Source organism: Phalangium opilio, unplaced genomic scaffold, assembly GCF_054372755.1.
Source record: "Phalangium opilio isolate 3A_F unplaced genomic scaffold, DU_Popi_V2 ptg000045l_1, whole genome shotgun sequence".
In the NCBI taxonomy this organism is placed as follows: domain Eukaryota; kingdom Metazoa; phylum Arthropoda; class Arachnida; order Opiliones; family Phalangiidae; genus Phalangium; species Phalangium opilio.
In genome coordinates this window covers 821,735-832,478 of record NW_028324168.1, presented here as the reverse complement: position 1 = coordinate 832,478, position 10,744 = coordinate 821,735, and the positions used below count along the sequence as shown (strand labels likewise).

The 10,744-nt window shown below is 33.8% G+C and overlaps 2 protein-coding genes across 6 annotated transcripts in view; one reads left to right on the top strand and one right to left on the bottom strand.

The window, feature by feature from the left end:
- The first annotated feature begins 15 nt into the window (after positions 1 to 15).
- The window catches only part of LeuRS-m (Leucyl-tRNA synthetase, mitochondrial), a 104,637-nt gene continuing 93,908 nt past the window's right edge, over positions 16 to 10,744 (top strand). For 4 of the 5 annotated variants that reach the window (XR_016366465.1, XR_016366466.1, XR_016366467.1 and 1 more), the window contains exons 1-10: positions 16 to 273; positions 439 to 1,492; positions 1,575 to 1,836; positions 2,475 to 2,638; positions 2,710 to 2,978; positions 3,732 to 3,822; positions 3,889 to 4,049; positions 4,114 to 4,191; positions 4,253 to 4,405; positions 4,506 to 4,574. Coding sequence is in view for 2 of the 5 variants with exons in the window: in XM_089837594.1 (XP_089693720.1) it covers positions 187 to 273; positions 439 to 1,492; positions 1,575 to 1,836; positions 2,475 to 2,638; positions 2,710 to 2,978; positions 3,732 to 3,822; positions 3,889 to 4,049; positions 4,114 to 4,191; positions 4,253 to 4,405; positions 4,506 to 4,574 (2,388 nt within the window). In the remaining 3 variants the exon portion in view is untranslated. Of the gene's footprint in view, positions 274 to 438; positions 1,493 to 1,574; positions 1,837 to 2,474; positions 2,639 to 2,709; positions 2,979 to 3,731; positions 3,823 to 3,888; positions 4,050 to 4,113; positions 4,192 to 4,252; positions 4,406 to 4,505; positions 4,575 to 4,694; positions 5,005 to 10,744 lie in introns of those variants that run through there. The other variant, XM_089837593.1, reaches the window with a different exon arrangement.
- Positions 4,975 to 6,135, bottom strand: LOC149676569 (gamma-glutamylcyclotransferase-like). Its single transcript, XM_089837631.1, has 4 exons — positions 5,921 to 6,135; positions 5,717 to 5,850; positions 5,352 to 5,649; positions 4,975 to 5,190 (listed from the first exon to the last, which is right to left on the bottom strand). Exons 1-3 carry the CDS (start codon positions 6,029 to 6,031, stop codon positions 5,397 to 5,399), a joined length of 498 nt encoding a protein of 165 aa, XP_089693757.1. The 5' UTR covers positions 6,032 to 6,135; the 3' UTR covers positions 4,975 to 5,190; positions 5,352 to 5,396.

The following is a 10,744-nucleotide window of genomic DNA, read 5'->3' as shown; positions in this document are numbered from 1 at the left end:
ACCATTTTTATTGCTCCTTGGGAGCGCTCCGCGAGGACCCAAAGGAAAACGCTATAATATTGCTCCATAGTGGCAGATGGCTTGCAATCAGCCAATGAAAAAACGGCAAGGGAAAATCCAGCAGACGACTCGAGTTTTGGGTTTTAAATTTTAAAGTTTCGGGAATTTCCAAGAATACTAGGCCTAATGAAGTTATATTTTATTTTGAATAAAGTCGCCAAATTTAAAAATACAAGTTTAATTAGATGTTTGTACAGTCAAAATGGAATATGGGTAAGTTAGTTTTGCATAATTGATTAATGGTTGGGTTCGAGAACTTCGAGTCGGGCCGGTTTTGTTATGGCCAAGGCTTAGAATTACCGCGCAATTCAAAATGAATATATTCACGTGTTTATACGATTTTTAACGAAGATTTATTTAATTTTGCGTTTAAATTAGCCAAGAGAATGTCCAGCAAATTCGCGAAAAGAACTGGAAGTCAATTGGATGGATTATAACAGGAAATTTCCACCAAAACCCACAACATCAGAGAAATACTATGTCTTATCAATGTTTCCTTATCCATCAGGCAAATTACACATGGGCCATGTCCGAGTTTACGCCATAAGTGACGCAGTAGCGTGGTTTCATAGGCTTAGGGGCAAGTCAGTCATACATCCCATGGGTTGGGACGCGTTTGGTTTACCAGCTGAAAATGCTGCTATTGAACGTAATGAGGAACCCCACCTCTGGACCCAGAGCAACATAAAAACCATGAAGAAGCAATTATTAGATTTAGGGATTAGTTTCGATTGGGAAGAACGGGAATTAGCAACCTGCGATCCGAAATATTACAAGTGGACTCAGTATTTGTTTCTGAAACTCTATGAAAGAGGGTTAGCTTATCGTAGAGAAGCCATGGTTAATTGGGATCCAGTTGATAATACAGTCTTAGCTGATGAACAAGTTGATGAAAATGGTTGTTCTTGGAGATCCGGAGCTAAAGTTGAAAAGAAAAAACTTCGACAATGGTTCATAAGGACTACGGTACATTCTAAGGAACTTTATGACCGTTTATCTCTACCTGAGATGAAACAATGGAGAGATATTGTTAAATTACAACGTCATTGGATAGGGGAATGTTCCGGATACGCCGTAGACTTTAAATTAAAGAAAGAAGGTCGAGATATTGCCCCAAAACTTACAATATGGACTGATAAACTTGGTCATCTCAATGAAGCCAAATTTGTTACAATATCTCCGGAACATTATTTAAATTGTGAAACCTACCAAGCTAGCAATGGAAAGTTAACCCTTAAGGCCATAAATCCTTTAAATAAGGAAGAGATACCAATTTTAATTTGTGAAAATTGCGAATATCCCGAATCTACAAATTGTAAATTACTTTTCCCGACTTTAAACCAAGAAGATCATGACTTGGCCAAAAACTTGGGTCTAAATTTTGACCCTCCTCTTGAAAATGAGAAGGTTCCTCCAACCTTAACATCCTCCGGTATAATTCAACTTAATTACGATTAATTTTAAGTAATAAATGTTAAATTATATTTTATTTTATTTATATACAAAATTAACAGAGACTCAAGATGTATTTGAAAAATTAAAGTCAGAAGGTGTTGTCATTTATCCTGCCAGTCAAAAACTTCGTGATTGGTTAATATCGCGTCAACGTTACTGGGGGACCCCAATTCCCATCATTCATTGCGATAATTGCGGGGAAATTCCCGTCCCCTTTGAAGAATTGCCAGTAGTTTTACCCCATCTTGATAACTTAACAAAAACAGAGGGAATTTCACCCTTAGAAAAGGCAAAAAGTTGGATGAATGTAAAATGTCCAAAGTAAATTAAATTAATTCTTAATATTTAATTATAATTAATTCTTAATATTTAATTATAATTAATTCTTAATATTTAATTATAATTAATTCTTAATATTTAATTATAATTAATTCTTAATATTTAATTATAATTAATTCTTAATATTTAATTATAATTAATTCTTTAGTATTTAATTACGATTAATTCTTTAGTATTTAATTATAATTAATTCTTTAGTATTTAATTATAATTAATTCTTTAGTATTTAATTACGATTAATTCTTTAGTATTTAATTATGATTAATTCTTTAGTATTTAATTATAATTAATTCTTTAGTATTTAATTATAATTAATTCTTTAGTATTTAATTATAATTAATTCTTTAGTATTTAATTATAATTAATTCTTTAGTATTTAATTATAATTAATTCTTTAGTATTTAATTATAATTAATTCTTTAGTATTTAATTATAATTAATTCTTTAGTATTTAATTATAATTAATTCTTTAGTATTTAATTCTTTAGTATTTAATTATAATTAATTCTTTAGTATTTAATTATAATTAATTCTTTAGTATTTAATTATAATTAATTCTTTAGTATTTAATTATAATTAATTCTTTAGTATTTAATTATAATTAATTCTTTACTTTAAAGATGTAACAAAGATGCCAAAAGGGAAACGGACACAATGGACACTTTTGTTGATAGTTCGTGGTATTATTTACGTTACTTGGATGTAAAGAATGAAAAAGAAATTATAAGTGCTGATAAAAAACATTTGATGCCTGTTGATATTTATATTGGAGGAAAAGAACACGGTAATTAACTTAATTATTATTAATTAATCTCGACTTCAAGTTTAATTTTTTCCTTCCAATTAATTTTCTAGCAATTATGCATCTTTATTACGCGAGATTCGTCAGCCAATTTTGTCATTCTCTTGGAATTATCAAAAATCCCGAACCTTTTTCCGCCTTATTGGTTCAAGGAATGGTTTTAGGTCAAACGTACAAATCGAAATCAACTGGGAAATATTTAAAACCGGAAGAAATTGATAAAAACTCCGCGTCGGAACCAATTGAAAAAGCTACGGGAGAAACTGTGCTTGTTGAATGGGATAAAATGAGCAAATCAAAACATAATGGAGTCGATCCACAGGTATGTAATTGACTTTGGGGGCTGGCTGGCTTGAACGGGACAGAAATTTACATTGAAATGTACTCCTACAACCCTGTTAATTGCATGCGTTTGTTCATAAAATATTAATTATTTAAAAAAAAATTAAGTTTAATTTTTTACTCCGTGTGGTTATGTAAAAACCAACGGAGTTATGCGCTGATACCCAGTAAGTTAGTTAGTTAGTTAGTTAGTGTGATGCACGCGAAAAGTTAGTGCACGCGTGTCGTGGTTAGTGTATCCCTCGAGTATAGAGTAATGTCAGTTCTACTATGCAAACGTCATACCATAGAGTAGTGTCGGTAGAGGGGGGAGTAGACTGTGTATCCCTCCCTCTAGGCGTGCTTTTGTAAGAGGGGATACTGTACGCGCCTGGTAGGGGGGATGACACTTAGCTAAGAGATAGAAGAGTATGACGTTTGCATACGTAGAACTGACATTACTCTATTCTATCTCTTAGCTCAGTGTCATCCCCCCTACCAGGCGCGTACAGTATCCCCTCTTACAAACGCGCGCTTAGAGGGATAGATAAACAGTCTACTCCCCTCTCTACCGACACTACTCTATTGAATTTAGCAAGTATTTTTCAAGTTTATGTAACACACTTCGTAACTTTAGAGTGTATGGGAGACACTGTATAGCCTTAAATCGTTGTTGAGCGCTGTACAACCTTAGCACATTGGAAACCACACGGAGTAATGCAAAATGATTTTTGTTCTTGTTTTTATTTTTTAGGATGTTATTGAGGAACACGGTGTTGACGCTTTAAGATTATTTATTTTGGCCGATGTTGGTCCCAACACTCCCAGAAAATGGAATTCAGAAAGTACAAATATCATATGATAATTAGTTTAATTAAATTAAATTAAATTAAAATTAATATTCCCTGTAGGATTTGACGATCTTACAAAATGGATGAATAAATTATGGTTAACCGTAACGGAGTTCAGAGATTGTTGTCAACATAAACAAAAAGATACTGAAATTTCAAAGGAAGAAATTAAAAAGCAAGAAGAATTTCTCTTTGACGCTAGAAACTATTATATAAAAGGAGTAATTATATTAATTAATGATTAATTTTTAAGCGTAATTAATAATACTGAAACTTCTTTTACAGGCAACTAGTCAGTTTGTTTTCCGAAATCAAATCAGTATTGCTATTTCCAAAATTCAAGCTCTAAGTTCAAGTATTCGAGTAAGAAATTAATTTAAAGGTACTGAATCAACTTAAAACTAATTTTTTTAATTATTTATAGAGTGTTCCTAAAGCATTATGGTCCGGAAACGCTGAATTTGAAAAAACCTTAGCAGCCATTATAATTTCTCTAACTCCAATTATGCCTCATTATTCCTCTGAATTATGGGAAGGATTTCGTAGCGTCGCCCAATCAAATTCATCCTATGATATTGTAAGTTGTTTTTATTTTTACTTCAATTAATTATTAGTTAATTAATTATTAGTTAATTAATTAATTAATTAATTAAATTTGAAAATATCAATTTTTTTAGACCAAAAAAGTAACAGAACAAAACTGGCCTGAAGTTGACTCGAATTACAATCTAGACTTGAAGATAAAGGTAAGAAATATAATATTTTATATTATTTTATCTTATCTTTCATCTATAACTTCACTAATTTCTTATCCCTTTGTCTTTATTTCAACTTCCTTTTCCTTAATTTTATTTAAATTAAATTAGATTAATAATGATGATAAGGGCAAAATTAAAATTCCCAGATTTAAATTAGACCTTTTGACCCAATCAGAAGCCTTAGACTTAGTTTATAATAATAAGGAATTAAAGAAATACTTTGAGGGTAAAGAAGTGCGTCACGTGACGCACGAACTTTACCCTGGAATAGAATATATCCTTAAATTTAACCTTAGAAAAATTAAAAAGCAAAAATAAAACAGCCTGATTTCCCCTCCCCCCTTTTTTATGTAACTGTAGAACTTAATTTAATTTAATAGTAATTAAATTTAACGTAACGAGGTGCGAAAATATTTAATTTTGTAAATTAGTACATTAATTTATAATTTTCTTTAATAATCAGGTAACAATTTATTTAAATTATTCATAATTAGAAATTACTAAATTAGGAACATAATCCGCCTTATTCTTATTCCCTTTCGCCGGAAGTTAGGCTTAGCTCGAAGTTAGGCTTAGCTCGAAGTTAGGCTTAGCTCGAAGTTAGGCTTAGCTTGGGATTCATGGGGATGGGGGTGAATAACGGGAAGAAATTCGTCTGTCGTCTGCTACATAAGCCAAAAATATGTACTGTAGCGGACGACAGACCAATTTATTCCCGTTACTCACCGCCATGAATCCCGAGCTAAGCCTAACTTCCAGCGAAAGGGAATAAGGTGGATTGGTTTAATTTTATAATTTTAACGTGTATTATTATTTATTCTGTAACATTTTTGTTACAAAATCCATTGGTCCCTCTTTGCCATTATCAGGAATATTCTTTAGAAATTCTTGATAGTCCGTTGGTAATTTCTTCTCTTCGGCTCCTTTTAAAATCACGGTTTTATAGGCTTTAGACGGAAAACTATCTCCCGTGAAATTGGTCTTTAAAACATAAGTTTTGCAATTAATTAGCGTTCCATCTACATTAACATCCACCATTTTATAATCGTAGCCAACTTCTTGCCTATAAATAAATAGAAACTTTAGGAAATAGGCCCGATTAATTAGTAGTAATTAAGAAATAGGCCTACTTGTCTAAAATGTCTATGTATTCCACTGGTAAGTCATAAACTACACCCCATACGTAGCTAGATTCATCTTCGACTAATGTAGCTGTAGAACCGCACCAAAGATCAGAATCCGATGAAAAAGTAAATCTGTGACCCTGTTAGAAAAGAAACTAAATGCGTTAATTAAGTTGTTATTAATTAGGGTAACTAATAAGTACTACTAACATCTAATTTACCAATGCCAATATATGTCGATTTTGGGTTGTTAACGTGCATTCGGGCTGTTAACATATTACTCCCGAACGCAAAGTACTTAATTACTTTGTTTAAACTCATTTAGCTTTAATTAGGGATGATTTAATTGGCACTAAACCGGTTAGGGACGCGTGTACGTGATTTGTAGTTATTTTTCCACTCCAATTGCGTATGTATACTCCTAGGTTCTTAGTTAGTTTTTAAGGTAGATGGCGCCACCGGTTCTAAGAGCTCTATTTTGCCACTCCAATAATCCAATTGTGTGTTTACTCCTAGGTTCTTATTTTTAAGGTAGATGGCGCCACCGGTTCTAAGGGCTCTATTTTTCCACTCCAATTGTGTATGTATACTCCTAGGTTCTTAGTTTCTAAGGTAGATGGCGCCACCGGTTCTAAGCGCGCTAATTAAATTGGCGGGAGGGTTTGTGATAGCTTTTTGGGTAGCTTATGCTTGAATTTCATCTATGTATGTCCGTAATTGCGAATTTTAATAATGTTTAATTAGAAAGGATTAGTTTTTAGGGAGTTTAATTACTTTAAATTAGTTCCTTCCATCGTAATGACGTCATTTTGAGTTAAGGAATAAGTAAAATTATCTAAGAACCTACTTCCTTTGATTTCAAAGAATTTTTCGACTTGAATTTAACCTCTTAAATTTCGTAAGAAAAATGGACCTTCCAAGTCTGTCAATGATACGAATTGACTTTGAAGGAGAGGGGGAGTAGGCTAGGCTTAGGGAAAACTTCATGGTCTGTGTGGTTTATTCGGGATCTAGCGTAAAAAATGTTGGTGAGGTTGAGACAGAGAGCCGGAATATATAGCGTATGATATCGAGTAGTGTTGCCAGATCAGCTAGTCCATAAATCTAGAGTCTTTTATCAGGCAAAAGTTTTAGCGCTTTATTTTCGCTGACTTTGTCCCAAGCCCAAGATAACTTCTTGTACGAAAAAATAAAAAAAAAGAGTAAAATCCACCACCGTTTTTCCATGAATGTGCACTAAAAAGATTTTTTCGTTCCACTAAGTGCATATTTAAAGACTTTTCTCTCTCGCTAAGCCTAAATTAACCCTAATATTATAAGTGTAACTTGAAACCGTTAAGAAGAGCCTGTCATATTCAAATTGAGAGGGAGGGTGAAAAAAATTCTACGCTATTCTTAATTAAACATAATTTGGGCTTTCTTAATTAGTCAAAGACGGGGAAAGTTTCTATCCAGTATAAAAAATAATAAAAATAGTGTATAACGTTAATTAGAAAGCTTTAATTAAATTTTTGGTCATTTTTATTTTATTTTTATGTTTATGTAAAGACATTTTTGATTGATTTACTTTCTAGATTTGTTCATTAAAATTTAGTGTTGGATTTTATTTATTTTCAACCTCAGAAATCATCGATTTACCATTAAAATATTAGAGATTTTTCGGTCATTTTGAGAGTATAACCGTGTATAGATAGACTATAGAGAGAAATTTGCCTGGGGGTCTGAATTTCACTTTTGGGTAGGTACATGTTACCTCCCGAAAGTTTTATAAAATCTTTTAAAATAACTAAAGCTAGACGATTGTCTAACATGTCGAAAACTGAACCTTAGGTAAAGGTAGAACCCAAGGAAGAACTTTGGAGTTCAAATAGTACATATCGCCTTAGGGGTCTTTCTTTTTTGACAATGTTGTTCGATTTTTACCGCGTAATACGGAGATAACCGGGATGAAGGAAATTGGCGGGAATGAGGTGCTTGGGAACACTCCTATCCTTTTAGTTTTGAAGGCATTAAAGGCGCGTGACTCGAAAGTTTTGTTTATCCTCTCTCGCTCGCGCTCGCGCTCTTTAAAGTAAAAGGCTGGAAGCCACGAGCAGTAAAAGGGCGGGAAGATTTCTCCCACGAGATTTGCAAGGTTTTTGGCGGGAGATTTCTCGCGCGCTATAAGACTCAAAGCCTGCTGGACTAAAGGCTTATTTGCTCGGACTTAACTCGCTTCTTTGCCGGAGCTATTTTAGGTCTTATCCGTATAGGAAAATCTTAACGATCGCGAATCAATGTCGGAATTGCAAAGTCCCTTTCCTGGGCCTTTCGCCTTTTGCCTGCCTTCCCTTCCCTTTGCATGCAAAGTCGCGAAGAGAAAGCGCGGGAAATCGCCTCTGGCCATCCATCCTCCTTTGAGTCCCGTTATTTCGTTCCCTCTTCTCGATCAAATGCTTAGTTTGCCCGATTTTTAGGGCCTCTTTTTGGTATAGTTATAGCTAGCTAGCTCCGCTACAACAAATGAAAGATCAAGTTCCGTTCCTACTTGCTACTTCCTCCTAACTCGTTAATCTCCAATATATTTTTAAATATAAATACGCGTTAATGACGTGGGATTATAATTAGTTTGCTCGTTTACATTTAAGCAGCTACAATATCTCAAACGTTTCTAGGCTAGTATCTAGAGACGAAATGAATTAAAGATTCAAAACTTAACTTCCTTAATGCGAACGGGTCTTTTTTCGGTTTTTGGCGGGAGTCGAACCGATCCGAGCGCACTTAGCTCGCGGAACTTTTTCCCGCCTCTTTTTCTTCTTTCCCGCCATTTTTGATTCGTGGCGCGTGCACGCTGACTCGGATACCAAATCCCTTATCTAAATACGCGCCCTCCCACCTTCCCCCCACGCGCTTCATCTTCATCCTTAGCGCGCGCTTTTCCTTAAAACGCTTTCGCCTTCTAAGCGTACAGTAGTATAGCACGAGCTCTTTCCCACCTTCTTTCTTTTCTTTTTATAATCGATACCAATTGTAAATTGCATTAAAGACAAAAGGCTAGGCGGACGTATACCGTAACGTAGGAATGAAATAGTTTACGCATTCACGGGATGAAATGAATTTTCTGATTCTCGATCGCGCGTTTCTCTCTCTCCTTCTAGTTTGCTACTACTTCCTTGTTAGAAGCTCTTTCCTAGAAAGGTTTGCCGCTCAAAAATGCCCCCAACGTTATAGGAACTCTTTAGCTCAGGGCCACGAGAAAAGATCCCGCGTTTTTAAAAATTCACGTTCAAGAGTGGAATATTCAAAAGTTTTGGAATATCTTTCTCTCTCTCCCTCTCTCTCTCGCTCTCTTTCTGTAAAAATCCTAAGATAGGGGATGGGGATCCATACTACGCCTAACCCTAAGAGAGAAAAAATAAAAATTATTATATCCTAGACTCCAAGAAAAGGAGAAAGACAACATTAGAGCATGAATATATTACCAGCAATTGAATATTGAATTACACCCTTTTGTAAATTATACTGCATATACAGGGTGTTTCTGATAAATTAAGGGGGATGTTCTTTGGGTACACGATTTTGAGTCGAAAATGTAGCAACTTCTATCTCAATTTTGTTTGCCCTAAGGGACACTGTTTTTGAGTTAAGATTGGATTGGAGTATTTTACGGATGACCCCATAAATTTAATCAAGAAGCTGATTAAGACAATTATTTCTTATTTAATTAAGGGGCCATCCCTAAAACACTCAAAACATAACTAGAAAACAGTGTCCTTAGGAGATATATTTTCGACTCAAAATCGCCCAAAGAATATCCCCCTTAAAGGAATAGCGACGTGATTTAAAAATAATCTCAAATCTAAAGAAAACCTTACTTTTTTGAGAGTTTAAACTCTTCTGATTCCAAAAATATGCTTGATTAATATTTAAATATGAAGGAAAACACAGAAAAAACACTTTGAAAACTTGAAATTTGGGGGGCAAAAGCAAATTTGAGGAGAAGATTTTTGGCGGGTTTTCTCCTTGCTACATCACTCACGGCATCTCGCGGAAAAGCCAAACGCGCGCGCCCGACTCCCGAGTCTACTAATGCCGCGCGAATCTGAATAAAATAGGCTTAACGCGGTGTTGAGACACTTACAGGCGTCACGTGAGCGACATCTAGAGTGAAAATTTCTCCTTACTACGTCATCAAGCGAAACAAATTTTTAACTAGGCCTTTTCCAAACACGTAACTTTGATTGCAATTTTACAAATTTCTACGAAACCAAATAAAAAAGTAAACGTATCATAATAAACTAGATTTTTCAAGGATTTTTTTAGCATTTTAAGTTTGTGGGTGACGAAAATTATGTCACTAACACTTTAATTTAGGCCAGACTTATCAGAAACACCCTGTATATTTATTTTAGCGAGGACTAACTTTTATAAATAAAATTTGTTATTTTATATTTAAATATTATTGGGAGAATAATTCTCTATTCTATTCTCTCTTTTTTTTTTCGAAACTTAAGTTTTGCAAATCACCCGGGGCTTATTTGACTTTGTTTTAAAAATTCACGAGGATTTAAAAGTTTTTGGGATAAAAAAAAATTAAATAAAAAGAGGATATAAAATTGGTTTCGAGACGAAAACGTTGGAAGGAAAAATATTTTTGGGAGCTTGAATTTTAATTTCACTTATTCAGACTGATTATATTTAAGTTTTAAATTTATTTTGGGAATAATCCCGTTTAGTTTTTAAGGATTAAGGATTTTGCGAAGAGGGGATTTAGAGTGAAAGAAGCGGAATAAATCCTTTCACGTCTTAATGCTTCCTTCGAATACCACCGCTGGTTTTTAAATATAGTTTTATTTAAGCCTAAAGCGTTTTTTTTTTAGGTTAAAACTTTAAAATTTATTTTGTTTAATTGGAGTTTAAATTCGTTATTTTGAAAGTATGGGAATTTTATATTGGTTCTGTAATTTTTTCCAATACAGGGTTGGTATTGGGTAGGGTAAACCTGGAAAAGTCAGGGAATTTCAAACAGGGCCAAAAATGTCAGGGAAAAGTCAG

Excerpts from the sequence above, each read along its gene's own strand:
- LOC149676569 (XM_089837631.1), bottom strand. The coding sequence starts at position 6,031 with ATGAGTTTAAACAAAGTAATTAAGTACTTTGCGTTCGGGAGTAATATG. Across the intron at positions 5,851-5,920 it reads TTGGCATTGGTAAATTAGAT|GGTCACAGATTTACTTTTTC; the intron begins GTTAGTAGTACT and ends CTTTTCTAACAG. Across the intron at positions 5,650-5,716 it reads TACATAGACATTTTAGACAA|GCAAGAAGTTGGCTACGATT; the intron begins GTAGGCCTATTT and ends ATTTATTTATAG.